This window comes from Amblyomma mixtum, chromosome 7 (genome assembly GCF_055824585.1).
Source record: "Amblyomma mixtum isolate Tamu chromosome 7, ASM5582458v1, whole genome shotgun sequence".
Classification (NCBI taxonomy): domain Eukaryota; kingdom Metazoa; phylum Arthropoda; class Arachnida; order Ixodida; family Ixodidae; genus Amblyomma; species Amblyomma mixtum.
Genome location: NC_143018.1, coordinates 119,669,017 through 119,692,114, shown reverse-complemented (window position 1 = coordinate 119,692,114; position 23,098 = coordinate 119,669,017). Strand labels below are relative to the sequence as shown.

The window sequence follows — 23,098 nt, the reverse complement described above, 5'->3', positions numbered from 1 at the left end:
TAACGGTAATGGCGCCAAGGCACGCCCTATTTCGTCTCCCTATGGCGCCTGTCCGGGAGGAATCGCAGTCGAGTGCTCGGGGTGAATCTCTCCAAGTACGAGAAGCTGCCTGCCCGCCTTGGTCGCCGCGTGGCGCCGATTGTTCTTGAGCTCCTTCACGATGGTCCCTAGCGTCGGGAGTTCCGAGTACCGGTTACAATTCCTAGGCTCTGGCATCGCACGGGAGGCCCATGAAAACTCGAAGACTTTCTTTTGCACGTCAGAGCTACATTTTGGTATGGTGTATTTTAACTTCGCAGTTTTTCGAGTAATGTAGGCAGACGAGCAAAAATGTGCTGAGAGACGGAAGTGAAAACGTAGTCTTTAAATGAATTCCGGCATTAACATTCATACCAAGTGGAGCCCGGAATGAGATCATTTATTCGCAGAAACTTTATCCTTTCATAGCAGCTTCGATCGGTGCGATTTTTTTTACTAATTTCTTTGATGACAAGAACCATACTGAGTGCTTGCGGCGCTTATTGACTTATAACTTAAATGCACTCATGCACTCATGCACTCCACACCTATGCACTCATGCGTATTCGAGTCCAGGCGTCTTGCACATCCATTTTAATTGTGAGGCAAGTGTCGAGTATAGTAAGTTACTGTTAAGAATATATGAAAGTAACTGTCCATTCTTCTAATGCGTCGCAAAACTTTGTTTAATGTTTTTTCACTGGCTGCACCGACTAGTTAATACTACCATTGAAAATCAACAGAGAACGTTTTTTGCGATAGGAAAAGCGTCAAAAGCAAAAAAAATAAAACCCTGCCGAGACAGATCTTCGGGCCTTCGGATTTCTGAGTATGCCCCAAAAGGAAAAAAAAAAGCACTCACCAAAGACTGCCTGTACGCTGGAGACGGGGGTAAGTAGATATAGGTGGGAGGTAGAATCCTACATCCATCCAGAGTTTGGTCCTGACCAAACAGATGCGCCTTGAAAACGATGAAGTCGGGCACGTGCGTGTTCCTGAGGGCAGCAGAGGTGGCACCGAATAGTAAGGACGCCACGAAGCTCTGTTATTAAGGTAAGAGAGCGTGGAACAAACTGTACTTGTGGACGCCAAGCATCCTTAATCCTCGTGCTAAGAACTTATTTAGAATTCTACCTTGCCCAGCGTAGGTCCCACCTAGTGTACTGAACGAAATACTTTCTCGAGAGGCTATTTGGGTTCTCACGGCAGGTAGATAATAGCTAAATATAAACCGCTCATGGCTCTAATGCCCAATGTGGCAGCCATTGCTGAAGGTATACTAAACCAGGTAATAAGCATAGATGGCATTCTAAGTGACTGAAAGCATTTTATCTTCAACGGCATACCCTGTCAATATCACATATTTCTCACGACATAACCTTTAGAACATGCACAACAAACAAGAAGGAAAAAGGAATAGCTATTTTAGTTTTTTCTACCTTAGGAACTGCCCAGCATGAACGCATTTCCTATTCCAATATGCGCTTCAAAAGATTACACTAGTTGAGCGAAAGGACAATGCAGAAAGAGACATGGACCACACAGAAAATGTACACAACCCACACACGCTGCAGAAGCGTTGTGCTGCATACCATCTCTCTGTTGTACTTTCTTTCTTCCTTTATTTTTGCCGAAAAACATGAATTTCCGGTTAAACAAAGCTTGCTCGCATGGTTCCTTTGCCCGCAGACACCTATAGACGACTAGCCATTTGCCGCATTCTGAATACTTCTCAAACTCGAAATATGAAATGAAGAGTAGCAAAGGATTATTTCGTTAAATGATGAAATTCGTAAAATCGAGGAAGATATTTTTCTGGCCCTCAAAAACTAAATTTCTAACATATCTATAGCGGCACCCAAAAGCTACCGCGGCATCGTGTTTGCCGATACCCGCGCCTGCGCGTATGGGGAGTACGCGAAGGCAGCCTGAATCGCTTGTGCATGAAAGTGCAATCCGGTAAAACGGATTCGAAGGCGACGTGGGAAGCGTCGCGACTTCCGAGTCTGTTGCTCTGCGCATCGGCACAGCTTGCAGCTCTGTCAAAATGAAACCAGGGCCGGGACTTAAGCTCTTAAGTGTTACTGCTGGCACGCTGGCAACGATCTGCGAGGCACCATGGGCAGCATCAAGCGAGAAATCAACTCTTTTTTATTAATTTCCTCACGGAAAAAAAATCGTTATATCAAGTTTAGTGCTCATTTCTTTCCTTATTGCGAGATATGTAGAACATTGAACACTACTGGTACTTGCCGGGGTATCAAAACTTGTTCGTTGGATCAGGAACTGCGTAAAATCGGGTTTCGTTATATTCAGTTCACTGTAATTTAGAAGTAGATTCTGCTTGATCGCTGCAACACACTTTTTTTTTTTTGCTGCGCAGTTGATGTGCGGGGGATCACGCTTATGACCCTTTTCTCAGTTTAATAAATTCGCAAGGAGCTCGAACAGCTCTCACCACCAGCATTCAGTTGATTGCAATGGTTACGCATTGAAGATCTCACATAAGTAAGCGCAGGCCTTCAATTAACATACAGTTCTTAGCCACTTGTTTGGTTCTGGTGGTACTATGAGTGGACATGCACTGAGCGATAAAAGGAGATCGTGACACCCATACAAGAAAAAAACGCTAATTGAAAGATATCACCTGAAAAATTTGTAAATAAAACGAGTGACACAACCGCCAGAAGCCTACCCCAAGTTATATTAAAGGGCATTTCCTATGAATAAGTCTAGCGTTTGAAAGTATGCTGTTGCATGAACCAGTACTTCAGTAGACGTCGATAACCTCTTGAGACCTCGTCTGCTAAATTTCTCCGAGGTATGGTATAACGAAATCACAAGTGTGCCAGCCACAGAAGGAAATTTAGAGTCGTAAAAAATATTTCGCCAAATACTTTTCAAGGAACTGTACTGCTAGCTAGTGAGTATTGTTTTCAATAAGCCTATCATTTTTGTTCTCTGCATGACCTGCCTTAAAGCCGGGAATCAGAGGGAAAACATTTTACAGCAGCGGAATGAAGGCATGCGGGTTCAGATGCATTTCGGCTTAGTGTTTAGGAATTTTATATTTTCTCTATTGAACATTTCCGCGCACAGAGAAGAAAGCTCCCAAAAGAACCCAGCAGAAGATATATAAATCATACTTTGAAGCAAATTATCATATCCGAAGCGTTTAAAAAGGAGCTGCCATTCTGTATACTGAGAGTCTCGCTATGATATATGTATATTGAAAAGTAATGGCAGTTTTGAATTGTTTGCGTGCATGGTGAGGATATTTTTGACGACTTTTGATAGCCGGAACTTTTATATTACCGCATATTTAGCTTGTTACAACTGCTTGTTCAAATATATTACTTGATAATTCTTGACGTTGCTAAGTATATGCAAGTGCACTTTATTGGATTCGCAATATTTTCGCATTAAAGTTTCTTGAACTAACGTTCTCCCATAGTGGCAGCGAAACCGGAGAATTCGTTCAACAGACTCAACTGAAAGGATTATTTAATTCGAAAACAAAGACGTGGAAGAAATTTTTTTTCTGCATGTGTCCTACGACAGTTAAGCTAGCGGGAATTAATGCATGACAATTAGAAGCATCTAGCTGCTTTTGCCATTTCTATATACATCCTACTCAAGGTAACGACGACACTATACAGAAGCCCAATTCTGTGCAAAGTGAAAACATTCTTAAATTGTGCCTATTTTTGCGTACTAGACCCAGGAAAGAGCAGCCTAAAGGGGAATTTTTTAACGCCTTGAGGTTAGTAATTCAGCTTCCCTACTGAGCTGAGAACCCGAATGCACGTTGGGAGGCACGGTAGTTACTTGAACACGTTGGCGTAGGCGGTCAGCTCCGACGTTCCGTCCGACACAAGAGCGCACAGAGTATAGAACGGCCGCACACCCGAAATCCTTCCGTTCATGGCTGAAGAGATGTTCTGAAAAATAGATATGCACATTTTGCCACAGGTGAAGCGGTCAAGGGGGGGATATAATGCCAGAAAATTATGGTGCGGATGGCTGATGTCATGTTCAGAGAAGATAAAATAGTAATAATGAAATGTTTTTCAAAGCAAAAATGTGCTCAGGAAGAATGTGCTCAGTAGTGACCTGCTGCGTCGTGACGACGTTGCCTGTATATTTATTACCGTGAAAAGAACTCAGGCATAAGTTGTGACACTAAGACAATTTAGAAGGCCTGCCATGCTGAGAGAATCCGCAACACAGGTAAGAACAGCATAAGACAAAAAAAAAGGCTTCATTAGAAAACCAAGATTGAGTAAAACTGCGCCACGCAGGAGCTTTGCACCCTAAAGGGGCTGTGTTGTTGAAAATACGTGATGTACAAACGACGTTTGTTGCTTGCTGTCTTACCTTCAAAACATTCAGCATCACCCTGAGGTCATTTTCATTAAAGTAGTAGGCTGGGGAGTTGACGTAACCGAAGACAGAGATTCCATGACCCCAAAGGTAATCCAGGGAGTTGAGGAAATTTCCGTCAGATGTTTTTTTCTGTGTTTCCTCACGATTCCTACGTCGAAAGCAAAGAAAAAGAGAGAAATATACCTGTAAGGAGTCGGAAGAAACTTTTCATTTTGAATGAAAACCACCGCGCCACTGGCCATTACCTTGGCACGCTTTAATTGAAACCACCGAATACTTGAAGTTCACCACTATCCAAGATACTTAATCACAATGTTACTTTTCGCTGTGGTTTAAAATAAAATACATGAACATACACCAAACTGATCGCGTCTAGTAAAGTCCAATTTATCGTGAAAAACTATTATTGACCTCGGAATAATACAATCCTCAGCTGGTATAAAAGTTTTCGAAGTTTCAAAGTTTTCAAAATTTATTCTCAAACAACCGTTGGTTGCTTAGGAGGCGACAAAAAAGCAGACACAGATGCCCGACAAAGTGTCACCCTCGTTTTGCACTTACTCAGAACGGTGGGAAATTTTTACAGATAATTCGTAGCTACACTCCTCCATAAGAATAACACTGCCACGTCTCGCTGTAGTGTTCGCTCGCTCGCTCTAAAGGCTGCAGGAACGGGACGTTATCATTTTTGTTCGTGACGCGAGAAGCGACCGGACTAATCTCGATTGATCACAGTCATGAAGAACTGCATCTACGTTTTTCCAGATTACTGTAGCTGATTGTGACCGGTTATCTCGAAGTTTCCTTGCCGGTTTTAAATTGAGCGATGCAGCGAGTGGCGGGTATTCCTAGTTCGACGACTGACGAGCACATTTGTTGCTAACGCCGCTGCAGTGCTGTTTAGTACTTTTACGGGCGCAAGTTAGCCCTAATAAAGAGCTTCGTTTCCAAGTCTTGTTGCTGTCTTCCTGACCACTGGACTGCCGTCACTACAACGTGACAATACACAGGAAGCATAAAACATAAGCATTTATTAATATAACGAAGATTAGTAAAAAATATAAAATTGAAATCAACGACTACATGGCTAAAAGGCACTGTACAGAAATGCACAATAATTCAGACAACATGGTGAGTAAAGAAAAAAAGAAAGCCTTTGTATATAAGTACACAATATGTAAGATAACATGGTTAGCGCAAAAAAAAAGGAATGGCATATGTTTAATGGGACAGGGTAGGCTCTATACCTCCCATGCATTTTAGCCTATGTTTGTGACCCGTTTCCTCATAGCATCTGTTAAGGTTAGAACATTCATATTGGTACCGTTCAAATTAGCTCTCCAAGTTCTCTTTACTGAACGAGAAGTATTTTGTAATAAGAAGAGGCTTTTTTTGTTCTTGTTTTTAGTGGACCTATTCATTTTTCAGGCAAAAATGGGCAATGAATAGCTTGTGAAACAAAATCCCTTGAACTAATCTTTATAATTCTGGTTCAGTAGATTTCCCACTACGATGCAATAATGTTGGCAAAAATTGATGTTTATAGCTTCTGTGGTTCCGGAGAAAAAGGAGCAAACGTTGGGAAAATCGACATTTCGAAATAAACAGCTTTGAAGTAATTAAAAGAACTTTATTCCAACCCTGCACGCTACAAATGCATGCGGACGTATCAGATCAATAACCACTAGCCTCGTAACCCCCTCCAGAGTCAATATTTCTCTTCTTCGTTGACAGCCTTGCTTTTCGGGCCTCTTTTGTAACCAGCTGTGCAGCCCTGTATGCAAAGTACAGTCATCGCTCCCAGCAGCTGCATCTTTTCCTATGCATCGTAAGGCATACAAAATCCTCGCGTTGACTTCATAGAGGCCCGATGTTGTCTTTTTTGACGTCTGGAATTGATGTGAAGAAGAGCACCTTACGCAGTTGAGAGTAAGTGCAAGCAACGCCAGCTCTTCGTGCTGCGTTTTCGAGCCGCTGCAACTCCCCACTGCACACTTTACACGCACAGCTTTCAACGATGGCACACGACAGCATGGTACTGTCAATCAGAGAATAACCACGATCACAAAACCTTGGGTTTAGGTTATCCATTCGTGCTGCCGTGTGCGACAGCTTTGAAGAAGACGCGCACTGGGCGGCCGCTGTGTCCAGCGTCAGAAAGCGTTACGAGGACTTGGTGCCATGAGGAACGAACTTATGACAATACCTGTGAAAGCGCCGCTTTTGAAATAACTTCCTTGTCTTTGTCATATCATGAACGTTTAGAATGTAGCCTCAAAGCAATAAAAAACAGATTTTACCCATGAAAGCCAGTCGAGAGAGAAGCAAAACAACGCACGTCGCGAGATATGCCGGCAGCGTCTGAGAATTGTTTTAGCTAAAAACGGAACGCTAGGTATTTATTGCTGCTGCCAGGCGAGCAATAACTATTCCGCTAAACATGGTGTGAAAGGAGGCATGGTCGGTCGCCACCTCAGTTTCGGAAAAGGTCGGAAAAGGTCGAAAAGGTTTTCGGGGTAAATAATTTGTGCACACGCAAGTGACCCATTGGGAATCGTGGAGGAAAGATTGGGAATTCCAAATATAAAAAAAAAATCAGGAAATCAATTTTTTTCGAAATATTTGCTTACCCTGATCCCTTAACGAAGGAGAGGAAAAAAAGTGAATTTTCATTATCAAGTTGGAGGAAAATGGAGAATATCGGACAGATTTTGTATGTAAGAACTTTTTTAACGACAACGTAAAGAAACCGGTAATCTTTTTGCTGAAAGCCTGCATGGAAGCACTGTCCTGAATTTTTTCCATAACATCAAAGTATTTATTTAGAAGATCAGCTATTTGACCGTTCTGCGTCTGTGTGCCATAGTTAGCGCGTACCTGTTCTTTTCTACAGATCCTGTGTCGAAAAAAGAGCATCTGTCAAAAATCTGCACAAAGGGCTTAGATACAGCTCGCAGGAGCCGAAGCTTGTTTCAGCTCACTCAGCTCGTCCAGGAAGAAAAGTCTGTTTCTGTTGTGTTCAGCGCACGCTGTATGCGAAACAAGGGGACAGGAACAAATAATAGTCCCTTGCAGAGCAACTTCAAGGGAACTCAGTTGCTTTTTTTAAAAGGTCGGAGTGATGAAGAACTTCCTAGGTTCGTTTAAAGTTGTTGCGAAACTTAATCAGCTGCCTTTCATGAGTAGGAAGCGCTGGTTGACAGCTTGGGTGTTCTGAGTAACGAAGTGTGAGCAAGGTTTCACAAGAATTGGTCTTTTGCAGCCCATGGATAATCAAGAAGCATTAGTTATGATTCAGGAATAAAAATTGAGTGACGAAAAATGCTAACGATCATTTATTTTAAGATGCGGTAAGTTTTCGCCGAACTGGCATTCTCTACAAGACTTCAGCAGAGTAGTCACCTCGCTGCTGCTAGAAGTACCCCTTGACAACTTGAACGTGCTCAGTGACAAGCGCTACCTTCATCTTCAGTGCCGTCGTCATACGATGGAAGGCACTGAAGGGACTTTGACGATTGCAGTGTTGTTTTGATCCGTGAGCTCTTCTAGGCTATCGTTAAAAATGAGAATTGGCATACGGGATGGGCGGGGTTCGATCCCCTGTGCCGCCGGGGGGTACCCACTGCTGATACAATGGCTAGAAGCTTTCCCCTGGTCTGGTGCTCGGCTTATTTAGGGTGAAATACTTGGGAAATGGGTCTTTGACCCCACCAGAAGTAGAAGAAAACACCTTGTGCTATGGCATTTCTTGGCCACTGATACCCTTTCGTTATAAAAATCCATCATTACTGAAACTAAAAATGAAAAGAAGTCTTGTTCTTTGGAAGATGCCGTCACCTGACACCATATTTAAGACAAGCCTGCGTCCCTGACTCCAGCGTGCAGCGTCTGGAGTATCTGTCGCTTTACGAAGTGTAACGCTGCGAACCACTTTCTAAATACGTCGGTGTTACTTTCCACCCTAACCAGTGACAATGCCTGCGCTCTAAAGCATCCTCAACGTTTCTTTTCCGTTTGTGCTCGGGGTTAAAAAAAAGACATATGCATTCTTAACCTGATTTTGTACAACAGATTAGTCAAGAGGCTGCAGTACAGAAGCCGCATTTGACGTTAAACACACTTTCTCAACAGCGTGCAGTTTCTGCGTCTTCATGATGAAAACGGCGGAGCAAGCAAAACGAAGACAAAGAAAGAAGACAACAGGACGAGCGCCTTTCGCCACAACTAGTTTATGTGGAAGGAAAAGGGCTCTTTGGTCGCGATTTCTATTTTTAGAGGCATTCCCTTCCAAATAACCCAGTTGTGAAAAAGGCGCTCGTCCTGTTGTCTTCTTTCTGTGTCTCTGTTTTGTCCTGCGCCCCGGTTTTTATCAAGAGTAGCTTCCAACTAGCCCAACTTTCCATTTGCTGTCTTCATACGGCTGGAGCCAACGCTGAATGTGCCGAGAGCGGAACCCGGAGGAAACAACCTCTCCATCGGAAAGAAGACGGCAGGTACGGGTGGGGTCTCGGCCCACTTCAGGGTGTCCCAGCCAGCTACGAGTGGGCGATGCATTCTACAGCGCAGCGCAGAGGAGGTGGCCTCGCGCGCGCTGATAAAGAATTCGCACTTTTTTGGGGGCTCCACACTCGACCGGGGAGCTGGTTCCGATGTGAGGGCTTGTAAGAAGTCAGAAATATGCGCGGTATAGCTGCTCCGAGGAAAGCTGTATCAGAAATTCAGTCAGGTGACGATTTCGACGAGTTACATGCACTGGAGAGGTTACTCTACCTGCAAGGTTCTGGAAAGAGTATATATTATTGCGTACGCCAGCCGTCTCCTTTCTGTGTCAGAGCGGAACTATTTATCACCGAGCGGGAATGCCTCGCCCTGGTTTGGGCTATTGCAAAATTCCGCCCTTACTTGTTTGGGCACCCTTTCTCTGTTATCACGGATCACCACGCCCTGTGCTGGCTTTCTTCGCTCAAAGACCCTACAGGCCGGCTGGGGCGCTGGGCTCTTCGCCTTCAAGAGTACACATTTTGTGTCGTCCACAAGTCCGGCCGCTTGCACCAGGACGCTGATTGCTTGTCCCGTTACCCTGTCGATGCGCCTTCCTCCAACGAATGCGAGGCTGACGCCTGCGTCTTATCCATCTCGGCCTTCCGCAACATTGCGCAAGAACAGCGCTTGGATTCTTCGCTACGGTCCCTCATCGACCGCCTCACTGCCAACCGCTGTGATGCGTCCCTCGCCCCGTTTGTGCTCCATGAGAACGTCCTCTACCGGCGCAATATGCGCCCTGGCGCCGCTGACCTCTTGCTTGTGGTCCCGCAACACCGGCGCAGCAGCGTCCTTGAGCAGCTTCATGACGTTCCCACGGCCGGTCATCTTGGAGTCTCCCGCACCTACGACAGCGTGCGCCGCCGCTTCTTTTGGCCCGGTCTATACCGTTCTGCCCGCCGTTATGTGGCCGCTTGCGAGCTGTGCCAACGACGGAAGACGCCCTCGGTTCTCCCTCCCGGACACCTTCAGCCGATTCCCATCCCCGTAGACCGGTTTTCCCGTGTCGGCCTCGACCTGCTCGGCTCTTTTCCGGTGTCTGCTATAGGAAACAAATGGATCGCGGTCGCGACGGACTACTCCACGCGCTATGCTATTACGCGAGCGATCCCAACCAGCTGCGCAACTGATGTCGCTGACTTTCTCCTGCACGATGTTGGGACTGAGGCATCCCACCACTGCCACCACTGTTGGGACTGGGTGTCCGAGCCAGGAAACGGTCGGGGCGACGGTGAGTAAAATGACTTTTATGTACACTATGTACAAGGGCTTTTACATTATACAAGGGCCAAGAGCACCACGGGCTAGCACAAAGAAGAAGAGAGGCCCCGGCGGCGAGCGTAGCTCCGGCGTGATGGCTCTTCTGCTGCCCGTCTGCTGGTCGGGTTCAGCGCGGCTCCGCTTTTAAAGCCACTGGTAACGGTTACGGCAGCCAGCCGTTCAAATCCTCCAATGGTCGAGAGGCGACTACCGGCGACGCGTCGGAGGAGCCCGCACCGACGGAGAGGAGGGGAGGAGGAAGGGTCCGTGTCGGCGCCGGCGTGGCTGGATGAGTCACGCTGCACGTCGCGACATGTCCGAGAGAGTCTGGGCCTGCTGTGAGCGACGGCGGGCGCGCAGCGCTTGTTTCCAGAGAGGCTAGCCAGCGAAATGTGGGCTCCGGCACTACAGCACCACCGCCGCCAGACAATGCGCCACGAAGACGAGCTACTTCCGCGTGGCTCGGATGCGGGGCGCGCTCGTACGCCAGGCTCCTCCAAGTTCTCGTCCGGTGTTCAGCCGCAGGCAGCTCCAGGCTCCTTTCCGTGAACAGGTCCCGCTCGTCAGGACTGCTCCGCAGCTTGGTCGCCCAGGTGACTGGATCAGCTTCGCTCTGTCCTTCGGAAGAGCTTGCTTCTCAGCATCGGTCGTTGATCGTTCTGCATGTTGCCAAGAACCGACCGACAACAGGCAACACCCAACACGAGCAAGTGCCCTCCGTCACCCGTCAGAACACCAGACTTCAAGTCACAAAAACTCTGCTGGCTATATTTTGTGTCCCCTTTTCGTTCCCTCTTCTACAAGAAACACATGTGGGATACAAGAACTCCAAAGTAATTAACTCAGACAAACTGTCAAACACATGAAACACTCGGAATGAAATGCATGCAAAATAAATTCGCTCTCTTAAGATCACTCGGCCAGAAGAACACTCAGCTGAGGCCACAAATGAGGATATCAATATTTCCCCGATCTGCGAGCGAACTTAACAGTTGTTCGCGAAGAGACAAAATGTAGGTCACGAGGAGGCGAAGGCAGCCTTGCTTAGAACACACGGCTTAGTGCGTCCACGCCAGCGTTTAACTCGGTTAAAAGACACCCGCAACCGTGGAAGCTAATGAATGTGCCTCTTTCGCTGTAGCTGCGCTTTTCTCTCTCTCTCTACTACCGTGGTAGCTAATATCTCTGCCTCTTTCGCGGTATATGCGCTTTTCTCTCTCTCTGTACTTGTCTTTCCTGTTTCTAGGGGAGGTACAGTACGAGAGCGATTCGCTTTCACTCACTTGCGACTTGTCCCTTTTGCGCTTCGCGCGCCAGTCGCGACGTCCCATAGCAAGTGCGCAACGCTTTCGGTGGGACCTTTCTTTCCTTTCCTTTGTTCTTCGTGGCAAGTGAGACATTCCACGAGTCTTTAAGTTCTCGCGCACCCGTTTGCCTTTCCGCTCGATGTGTGGTTCGCCTCTACCCAGCCTTTTGATTTTACGCCTACTGGAGAGCGTTATCCTGACACGCGGCTTTCCATCGCGATAACCGCACTTGGCCGAACGCTTAGACGGTTTCTTCTTGCCAATTTTCTTGCGCCTGTCACTACGGCCCCGTACACGCGTTTTCCTTGCGCGCGCGTGCCGCTTTCCGTGGGAGCGCGGTTTCTCCCGTGACTACAGCGGAAAGCGAGAGACTTCATGAGAGTACGCGCTTTTGCGTGTTTTGCTCTCTTTGGGCTGGCGGCAAGACTCTCTCTTGAACCGCTCCTTAATTTTTCGCCTCCCGGGCAGCGCTCTCTTGAATCTCGGTTTGCTGCCTTGGCGCACTTTTCCGCGCGAATGTTTGCATGCTTTCTCTTCGCAGTTTACCTTACTGCCCAGATCCATGTGCCTTGGCACACTTATGTGTTTCGCTTTGCGCGATAGCGACGCCTCGCACATTTCTCTAGCTCCGATTGTGACACTAGCATCACGGTTGACAACGTGACTGACTGTACTGAAGTCATTTTGCCGGCGACGCTGGCGCTTCCGATGGTGGAAACCCGTCTCCGCGCGCTTGCCCTTTCTCTCTTTTCGGCAGCGCCCGTCTTTCTTATGTCTGCCTTTCATCTCTCGGCGGCACCACTCTTTCTTTTGCTTGCCTTCCATCGACTTTCGGTGACAGCTCTCTCTCTTGAGCTTGCCTTTCCTCTCCTTTCGACGGCAGCACTGTTTCTCTTGTCTGGCTATCACCTTGTGGCGATAGCTCACATTCCTGAACTGGTAGTTCCTTTTCTTCCGGTTGCAGCTTTCTATCGTGAGCTTTCCTTCCATTTTCGCCTGTGGAAGCACATTCTGCTTCCGTCGCCTAGGTTTCTGCTCTCTCACAGCGTCGCTTTGATTGTCAGCCAATTCACCAGCGCTACCTGGCTCACGTCTATCTATGGCGCCTTTACTAGTCTCCTCCAAACTGCGTTCTTCCTCGTCAGCCTCTACGAGTGCACATTCGTCCTCACCTTTCTCGGAAGGAATGACGTCTACCGCCCCCATGTCGTCTGGAAGGTTCTGTTCTCCACTGTCGTCCAGCACCTTAGTTTCTTCAGGTGCAGACGAACCAGTGTTTTCAACTGACATGAGTGCTGGTATACAGCTCTCGCCATGCTCCTGACGCGTTTCAGCCAATTTCGGATGAGGGTCGGCTCTGCACTCAGTCGCGGTGTTCCCGCTACTGCAGCTGCTTTCGGGAAAGTCGCAAAGCTCAGAGCAGTGCGAAAGCACGGGACTCGTTTCGCATCGCTCGCTGCAAACGCTAGCGCACAACTCCGCGTCCGCAAACTCTATATGCGTCCGCATCCGTTGATCGGAAGTCTCAGGTTTCTGCATTTCTGTTGAATGCGATGCACAACACGGTGTGCCGTCCTCGTTTACTTCGCTTGCGTCGGCGCAGGCGTTTTCATAAATGTCCAGACGGACGTCCTCTCTGCCCTGTTCGGCAACTTCTCCTGCTTTTGACACGCTAGGAGGTCCGCTTTCCGGTAGCTCAGCGACAATCTCAATGGGCGAGACCTTCGTAACTGCATCGTCCGATGCTGTGACTACCTTATCCGATGGTATAGAGGTTTTCTCGGTTGGCGAATGCGGGGCAATTCCCACTGTTACAGCACCAGTTACATCTGCCACGTACGGACTACGTTCCTCTGTGCCGCACTGGCAGGGCTGCTCTACAGGGACGCATTCTACCTCTGTGTCACGATCATCCGACCCTTCAGCATTTTCGAGCCACTCTAAAATGTCGGCTTTAAACTGGTACGGAAAATCGTTAAACGATGGGGTGCTATTCTTTCGCAGGTACCTTTGGCGAAGGTCCAGCGGTGACACGTTATATCTCGTCAGTAAGAAGCTTTTCAGCTCATCGTAGTCCGCCAAGCCGTCGTCCAACAGGCGCTTGACAACGTCATACGCTTCGCTGGAAAGCAGGGCTACCAACTTCTGTGCCCAACCAATCCGCTCAACGCGCTTTCTCTCGCAGACGCGCTCGAACTCCGCAAGATATTTCGCCATATCTTCGGCGATCACGAAGGGCTGCGGCCTGTCTCTCAGCTGCTGACCGTTGGTCTCATGCAGAGCGGACAATGTTCTATCTCTCTCATAAAAGATCTCGTGTGCTTCAAGCTCCAGGTCCATCAATTTTTTAGCGCGAGCACGCCGTTTTATCTGAAGCTGCCTCTGTTTTTCTTCCTCTTCGCGCTCAAGCTGCTTCTGCTTTTCTGCTTTTTCGCGCTCAAGCTGCTTCTGTTTTTCAGCCTGTTCGTGCTCACGGCGTTCTGTGATCTCTTCCCAGGCCTCATTGGCTTCCTCAGCCGTTACATTCTCCTTTCGCATGATCTCGAGAATCGCATGCTTTCGTTTTGCGGGGCCAAATCAATGCCCAACTCTTCACAAATTTCGATGAGTTCCTTCACTTTGAAGTTCTCCATCGCGCACAATAGCCTCTTGTAGTTTGCCCTTTTCTTATAATGTCCTTGCCGTTCACTACTATAGCGCTACTAGCATGACACGCGCAAGTAATTCTTTCCAAAAACGCCTCGTTAACTCCACTGCACCAGCTTTCGTTTCAAAGCGCTCCGACTTGGCTCGAAACAGCAAAGATTTCTACAGTGCTACACACAGCCCTACCCTAGACTACAATCACGTGTGCTAGAGCAGTCTGGCGAATTGAGGGGAAAACATCAGGCACTCACCGCGCCGAGGTAGCTGACGCCGGTCGATCCCGCAGCTGCCATCCACTGTTGGGTTTGGCATCCCACCGCTGCCACCACTGTTGGGACTGGGTGTCCGAGCCAGGAAACGGTCGGGGCGACGGTGAGTAAAATGACTTTTATGTACACTATGTACAAGGGCTTTTACATGATACAAGGGCCAAGAGCACCACGGGCTAGCACAAAGAAGAAGAGCGCCCCGGCGGCGAGCGTAGCTCCGGCGTGTTGGCTCTTCTGCTGCCCGTCTGCTGGTCGGGTTCAGCGCGGCTCCGCTTTTAAAGCCGCTGGTAACGGTTACGGCAGCCAGCCGTTCAAATCCTCCAATGGTCGAGAGGCGACTACCGGCGACACGTCGGAGGAGCCCGCACCGACGGAGAGGAGGGGAGGAGGAAGGGTCCGTGTCGGCGCCGGCGTGGCTGGATGAGTCACGCTGCACGTCGCGACATGTCCGAGAGAGTCTGGGCCTGCTGTGAGCGACGGCGGGCGCGCAGCGCTTGTTTCCAGAGAGGCTAGCCAGCGAAATGTGGGCTCCGGCACTACAACGACGTCATACTCCACCACGGTGCTCCCCGTCACCTGCTCACCGATCGCGGCCGCTGCTTTCTTTCCAAAGTGGGCGCCGAATTGCTCCGCTTCTGCTCCGTGCGTCATCAATTCGCCACGGCCTACCATCCGCAGACGAACGGCCTCACTGAACGTCTGAACCGTACCCTCACCAACATGATTTCCATGTACGTCTCCGACCATCACCGCGACTGGGATATTAGCCTCCCATTTGTTACATTCGCCTACAATTCTACACGTCACGATACAGCCGGTTTCTCCCCTTTTTACCTTCTTTTTGGCCGCGATCCTTTTCGGCCCTTCGACAGTGTACTGCCCGCCACCGCCTCCACGAGTCCTTAAGGCCCATCTCCATGGACACATCCGAGGCGCACCAGCGCAGCGCCTACGCGTACCAGCGTACACCGGAGCCGGACTGCGCATGCGCAACGCGCCGACGCGAGCCGGCGCTGGCGCTTGGCAAATATCTGTCCATGTCAGATATTCGCGCCTCGCTCGCGCCGGCGCCGGAAGTGACTCGCTGGTTTGCGGTCGGTGTAACCAATCAGAGAACGTAGTTCTCTCGGCATCCGGTACGGCCCTTCGCGCCGTTTGCTTCGCCGAGCCGAGCTGAACGCGGTAGCCGCGACAGGCCATCGAGTTGCATGTGTTTTTCGACGCTTGTCGCGGTGCGGCGCTGGGCGCGTAAGCGCTGCGCTGGTGCGCCTCCGATGTGTCCATGGAGATGGGCCTTTACGCTCGGGACGCCATCGCTCGCGCCGACGCTGCTCGTCTTGTCGCCCGCCAGCGGCTGTCGGCCTCCCAAGTCAATCAGAAACGACGTCATGACTGTCGCCGTCGTGAAGTCACCTACTCTCCTGGCTCCCTTGTGTTACTCTGGGTCCCTTCCCGCCGTGTGGGCCTTTGTGAAAAACTGCTCCCCCGATATACAGGCCCTTACCGGGTCGTACGTGCGGTGACCGCGGTGAATTACGAGATGACCCCGCTACATCCGCCATCCCCGGCCGCTGCACCCCGCACTGACATCGTCCATGTGTCCCGCCTCAAACCTTACAACTCGCCTTCTAGATGGCCTGTGTAGTGCGCACCGGGACGGTGCTTTTGCCGCGAGGGGGGCATGCTACGGACGCTGAGAGGACGACGAAGTTGTTTTGTAACGAAGACGACGCTGAGGTGCGCGCTTGTGTGCTGAGAGACTACTCCAAGCCGTCGGTTCCTTGCGTAGCAGATGACCTCTGCTGTTTCTACTGCTGCTTCTAGCCGCCACGTATCAATATTTTGCGCGTTGTAGCCAAAATTTGTTGCAGCACAACGCTTAGAGTAACCGCGTTTTGGAAACTGTAAAAACTGATATGGATATTACTTACGATGTACTACAGACCTGAATAATTAAGGAGCCTAACAGTAGTAGTTAAGAAGCTAACTATTCAATAATAAGATCAGCCTACTATCTAGCAGGTTTCAACTGCAACTGGTTTCTGCTGTACTACACCGCTGACAATGCTATGCCGAAAAAAGCGCTATTCTAAATCAAAAAGCCTATTTTTAAAAATTGCCTAATGTCGTAGGTGAAACACCATGCATATAGAAGGTGTTCCGTATTTACCTGTCCTCGTTGTAAAAAGTTCTGCGCAGACTAGAGGCTTATGCGGTCTCAAGCACAGACCACAGGGCAGCTTATGATAGTCTTCGTTTTCCGATAAAACATTTAACATCGGAACTTGCCTGGATTGACTGGAACAAGCGGAAAACTGCAGTCGTCTGTGCAGAGAATTTTCGTCGACGCGAACAGAATAGGCGATTTGAGAGGCTGCGCCATCTGGGAAAGTGCGATGCAACCAATTTGTCTGCTTGTAGCTGGGGCATGTCTCACAACATCCCAGATGGCGCAGCCTGTGAAAATCTGCTGCTCTGTTCGCCTCGAAAAAAATTCTGCGAGCAGACGGATGCAGTTAACCGCCGATTCTGGACAGTCCAGGCAATTTCGAATGTTAATTTATTTACTTAAAACGCAGAATGTCATACGCTACCTTAAGATTTGTGCTATCATGCGTATAAGGCTCATAACACCCCAATCATAGTTGTAACTCTGCTAATTTGCTCGATTTCTGAGTGAAAAAGCTGTCGAGTGCTTCCTGAATCGGGCATTCCGCATTCAACGCTGAAGGCAAATCCATTTCCTTCTAAGCCGCCGCAGTGGCTCAGTGGTTGTGGCACTCGGCTGCTGATCCGAAACTCGCGAGTTCGATCCCGGTCGCGGCGGTCGTATTTCGATGGAGGCGAAATGCTAAAGGCCCGCGTATTGTGCGATGTCAGTGCCTTCAAAAAGCCCCACGTGGTCGAAGTTAACCGAAGCCCTAAACTACGGCATCGCTCAAAGGCATATTCTGAATGATTTTACTTCGTTACCTGTTTATCTAATTATTCGACATCCGAAACTAGAGCTAGTTTCGGGTGGTACGTACAATGTGCATTCTTGACGGCCAGACCACCCACGGGGTCTAGCCCCATGACAGAAGGGGAACAGTTTCTACCTATTGCTCCTATGCTGTATATATACAAGAAAACTTTGCGCAGATGACCACAAGACGGGAAGGATTAACACGCACGCACACACATTGCGCTCGTGTGTGTGTGCGTGTTTCTTCCTCCGTCTTGTGTCATTCTGCCCAAATGTTTTCTTGAATCTGTCCCAACTGGCCCAACGTTCTGCTCTACTCTATATATACTCGTAACTTCCAGCCCCCAAGCAATCTGAGCTAGTTTCTTTGTACTTCCTCTGAACGGCAGCAAAATAACAGGACAGAGATAACAAGAGAAATCTCCAAAGTTGATCGCAGTGCTTTAGGGCACCTTCCATTGGGCTCGCAGACGGCAAATCTTCGTTTCCACGCGTGACTTCAGCTCCCAAAGTTGGCGGTACATGAAAAAGGTTAGTTATTTGAAAGGAAAAATTATTACGCCTGTTATGAAAATGCACATGTTTCTCCGGCACCAAATTTTCATTGTTAGACACACATATATGTCCCATACATTGCTCTTCTACATGCCATATTGATGTCTACAACGTAGTAGCAACACGGACGAGACGAGAAAATGACGCAAACACAGCGTCTGTGTTGCTACTGCGCTGTAGTCGGCAGTATGCGTACCCAACTAGCCGGCTATTACGTATTAAATGCGTTATATTCTTCTGCAGACATCTAAAATAACTTCGAAGAACTCTATACACTGCAATGAAAACGCAGACAATGGCTAACCTAGTAGTGAAAGCCTGCACAGCAGAGTGTTAGTCTGGCAATTTGCCTTCTGTTAACGGGGATAAGTTTTTTTAATCATTATTTCAGAGCTCAAAGAAATGGTAAATTGGTTTAGGGGGGTTTAATGTCCCAAAGCGACGCAGGCTTTGAGGGACGCCATAGTGAAGGGCTCCGGAAATTTCGGCCACCTGCGGTTCTTTAAAGGGGCACTGACATCGCACAGTACGCGGGCCTCTAGAATTTCGCCTCCATCGAAATTCATTCGCCGCGGCCAGGATCCAACCCGCGTCTTTCGGGTCAGCAGCCGAGCGCCATAACCACTGAGCCACCGCGGCGGCTAGTTTAATGAAAGGCCAAGACGGGAGATGTAAGGCAGTGCTGTGCCAATGAGCTAGGGCTTAATTTTTTTTAATTGGAAAATACTGCGTGTATCTAGGATGATCATATGCAAATTATTCACAGATTCGAATTAGCTATATCAGTAAAAATTTCTAATCTTAGCATTACTTTGCAAAGAGAACAGCAAATGAAGAATAGAAAAAATAGGGATTACACGGAAGTATTAAAAAATGTTAAAATAAACGCCTGATTCATAGCAGTGATAGTCAACGGTTTAATATAACAGGCTTATCCTACTTTGCGTAGATTTTCCACTGGCTCACCCTGTTATGCACTTAGAAGAAGATCCATCGATCATCATGAAAATGTTTCCAACTGCAAACAGTGTGCAGTTGATCGTTAACCAGCGGACGAATATTCTACAGCGGTTAGTTAAAAAGGAAGTAGCCAGGCTTACACACCGTTCGCGCTAAGGGACAGCTGCGAAAAGGTGTACAAAACAAAAACACGATTCATTCATTCCCTTGTGTTCGGTCCTTGTGTCTGAGGAACACATGAAGAAAAAAAAACAGCCCCACAGCACACACGAGGCATTCGCAGGCAACCACCTGAAAGTGATACCTACTTGTAGTCAAAGCCCACGCCGAACTGCGTCCTCATTCGAAGCACCGCCTCTTCTGCGAATCTTGCGAATCCTGGCGGGAAAGGCGAGGACAGCTGACTTCTACCCTTCTTCTCGATGGAGTCGAACAATATGTAATCACACAAGCCGTCTTCCGGAAACAGCGTTGCTTCAGTCATGGAATCGCCCATTGTACAGATCAACGGCGAAGGACGCTTCATTCCTGCAGTGCCGGTACGAACAGGGATCCGTGAACCCCGTGTAAAAAAAAAGAAAGGATTCTCTCATGAAAACGAGTCATTGGTATACACCTAAGCGTCAGAAATGGTCACTGTGCACGATGGCACCAAATCTAAGCGAATGCTTTGTACCACACTCATGCTTATCTCGTGTGCAGAGGCAAGTACTTATTGTAAGTTCTTAGAGCCGTCGACCTCGAATGATGTTAACTGCAGTACCCATATTAACTACGTAATTGCAAACGCTAACAGTAAACTGTTTTCCACAGGCGTGCGTGTACGTGACTTGGCTTATATATTAGTTGTATTGCCTATTTTGTACTACGGTGTCATGATTTTGGACCCTTTTACAAAAACTAATAATGCTAAACTAGAAAAGGCAGACAAGAGCTGCGCGTTTCATTTATAAGACATTTACTAGAACTTCTGTTACAGATCTTTTAAAGAGGGCGAATCGTTCTCCCCTGGCGCAAAAAAAATTGTTGCTCATGACTTAAGTTTTTATGCAAATTAATTAATGGCCATTACAAGACTGACATAACTAATATCACGTCGTTCTCTTCTGTCAAGCATTCATTCTTCCCCCCCACAATATATTTCACTGGAATCAGCTGCAAAATAACGCCGTCTCTTCACCAACTGTGTTTTTATGAAGTTTAGAATGTTGGTATTTCTTGTGTTATTTGGTAGTTTGCTTCTTTGCTGCAACTTTGTGTGCGATGATTTAACCTTTTTTTCTTGTTGTTGTTGAGCCCAACTGTGCCTTGCACGTTTATTGTGCTTTCTATTGTATAAACAGTGCTCAGTGCATTTTGTCTGAACATGCCATTGTTTTAAATCACGCTTGTACCACTCAGCTAAGATCACCGTGGATTGATTGCAGTATGTACAAATAAAATAAATAACTAAATAAGAGCGAAGGTTAGGCGTCTCGCAGGTAAGTTTTGTGGTGCTTCTGTAGTAAACGCTAATCTGGAGCCACTGTTGGCTTTCGTTCGGGTAGAAGAATTAAGGACCATCACATAGGGCTACCGCGCCGTTTATTGGCCACAGGATGCATAGTTGATGACTGACGTTATAAGAAAGGAATTAGCTGCCTCATACTTGTGCTTTAAAGTGTGATTTCTCAGAAACCAGCACTTCCGACGACTGTAAAAGCAAGGCCTGCGACTTCAGTGGGACATAACTAATAAACTACTCTTATTGACGTTAATCCTCCCTCGTTTTCTTTTTACTACTGGTCGCTATTACCTGCGTCGTCAAGACTACCAGATGGCAAGCGAAAAATGTATGTCACCGGCTGTGCGAACAAAAAAAGTCGTCACTAATACAGTAGCGGTTAGAAACAATCAAAGCAGCCGTCACAAATTTGCTGTCGCTCGCTGTGTCTCTCGTTGTGTCCCTCGCTGTCCATCCAAATTTGACCGCCGAAGCCGGGATCGAACCCCCGTCTTTCGGGTCAGCAGCCGAGTACCATAACCATTGAGCCACCGCATAATTGTCGTGAATTAGGAGTCGAGATTTGCCATTTTATGCGAAGCATACTACTTTAGCTACCACTTCAGCCCTTCACCGTGGTTATGCGCCTCCAAATCACGTGATACATGACGTCACACCACGTGACACGATGACGTCACGGCAGTGGAGAAACGGGGGCCCACCTCGCGTCGTCGCTGTGGTTGTGCGCCTCCAAATCACGTGATACATGACGTCACACCACGTGACACGATGACGTCACGACAGTGGAGAAACGGGGGCCCACCTCGCGCCGTCGCTGTGGTTGTGCGCCTCCAAATCACGTGATACATGACGTCACACCACGTGACACGATGACGTCACGACAGTGGAGAAACGGGGGCCCACCTCGCGCCGTCGCTGTGGTTGTGCGCCTCCAAATTACGCGACACGATGATGCTTCGCATTCTCCAGGCTTAACCAAGTTAAGCCTCAGCCATTTTTTTTTGCGATAACTCCTGAGAGGTGCTAAAAGTGAGCACGAAATCAAGTGTTGACTAAAAGCATAGAAACAATTCATTACTTTTTGGCAGCGAGTGCTTCAAGTTGTGCTGTGCCAGATGTATCACGCTGAAATGAGGGTGAGCGCGTCGAACCGTGGACGCGCTCACCCTCACTAAAACGATGCCGCATTAGTCGGGAACGACGGAATCTACTCTGGGGAGCATCTACTGGCGGTCGAGCAACACACGGCTTCAACGTTCACTGCAGCATGTAAAAAAGGGTCACGGCTTAAAAATACCTATTTGAATAGACTTGGCACGTTCCTGTGGTGGCAGAGATTCCGATCCTGGTGGTGTTCCTGGTGATTGTAACGGCACGATAGGAGCATCCGCGGCAAGGGCCCGTTGCCGTGGTCCCGTGGCGTTCTTGCCTGCATGTTCAAAAGAGAGCGAAAGGTCAGCCCCGTCGCTGAGGCACCGTATCCCAGTTGGCGCATGATGGCCTTAGCTGCCTATGTGCCATTAAACCCAACACAACAAACAAACAAAAACACAAAAACCGCCTCGCAGTGTCCAAGTCGTCTACTGAGCAACGAATTTGATCACCGCGTATAAAGTATATTGGTACTCCTAAGCATGTATGTTGTTGAATTCTAAGATGCTGCTGCTGATACCCTCAAAAATGCAACCATCTAAACAACCGACGAGCTTTACTCCTGAAAAAGTTTAACAAAATGCATCGACTGTGGGAGGAGCGAGCACCTGCATTTGTTGGAGAAAAAAGTCCTGTCATCGTGGCTCAGTTGATAACGCGCTCATCTACTGAGCCGGAGTACCCGGGTTCGAACACAACCACGTCGGCTGCATTTCGACGGAGGCGGAACGCAAAAGGCTGCCGTGTGCTGTGCGATATCACTGCACGTTGATGACCCTCAGGGCGTCAGAATCATTCCATAGACACCCACTACGGCACCTGTTTCCTCCTTTCTTCTTTCACTCTTTCCTTTGCTCCTTCCCTTACGGCGCGGTTAGGATGTCCACCGAGGTATGTTAGACAGTTACTGCGTTATTTTCTTTCCTCAAAAAACCAATTTTCAATGTTTCAGAGCATCTATCCGTTTTTTTATTGCGTTAGCATTAAAAATCTCAAGATGGAAAAATCCGTTAGCGCTTCTGAAGCCTCGGTTGGCAGGTGACAAAGTGCAGAGAGAGGAGTGCCCCTCTTCACAATCAGAGAAGGAAGGGAGGGAGAGGGAAAGTGAGAGAGGGTGAGAATCAACAGGTGGCAAAATAGAGCAAAGGAATTCCCTCTCTCCGTTTGCAGTGGTGCGGGGAGCGGAAAATTGGGAGAGGGAAAAATAAGAGAAGGCAGGAGGGGTCGGGAGGCGAGTGGGGAGAGCGGAGGGGGTACGCCGTGTCACACGGTGAGTGACGGACTGTAATTGACGGACTGGGTCGGTTGGTGGTGATAATGGCAAATCTTTATTTAAGGATATATTTACTGCAGAGAGTTGGGGATTGCCCTTAAGGGCTAGCCCCCTACAAATTTTAGGAGGGGTCCCTAGTGCTGGCCTACGCGAGCGATACACGACTCGCCTCACCCAGGCTTACATCATAAGCCGCACAACATATGCCCTTCCATATTTACCCCTCAAACAGAAGGAAAGAGACCGGGTTAATGCGCTCCT

At 48.3% G+C, this 23,098-nt stretch overlaps 1 protein-coding gene across 1 annotated transcript in view; it reads right to left on the bottom strand.

The window, feature by feature from the left end:
* Positions 1-19,415, bottom strand: part of LOC149337332 (uncharacterized) — a 33,238-nt gene extending 13,823 nt beyond the window's left edge. The window contains exons 1-5 of the mRNA XM_089554394.1: positions 19,217-19,415; positions 4,396-4,552; positions 3,847-3,959; positions 877-1,013; positions 100-167 (exon numbers count right to left, since the gene is read on the bottom strand). Coding sequence (XP_089410520.1) covers positions 100-167; positions 877-1,013; positions 3,847-3,959; positions 4,396-4,552; positions 19,217-19,404 — 663 coding nt within the window. The 5' untranslated portion in view covers positions 19,405-19,415. The remainder of the gene's footprint in view (positions 1-99; positions 168-876; positions 1,014-3,846; positions 3,960-4,395; positions 4,553-19,216) is intronic.
* Positions 19,416-23,098: the final 3,683 nt, after the last annotated feature.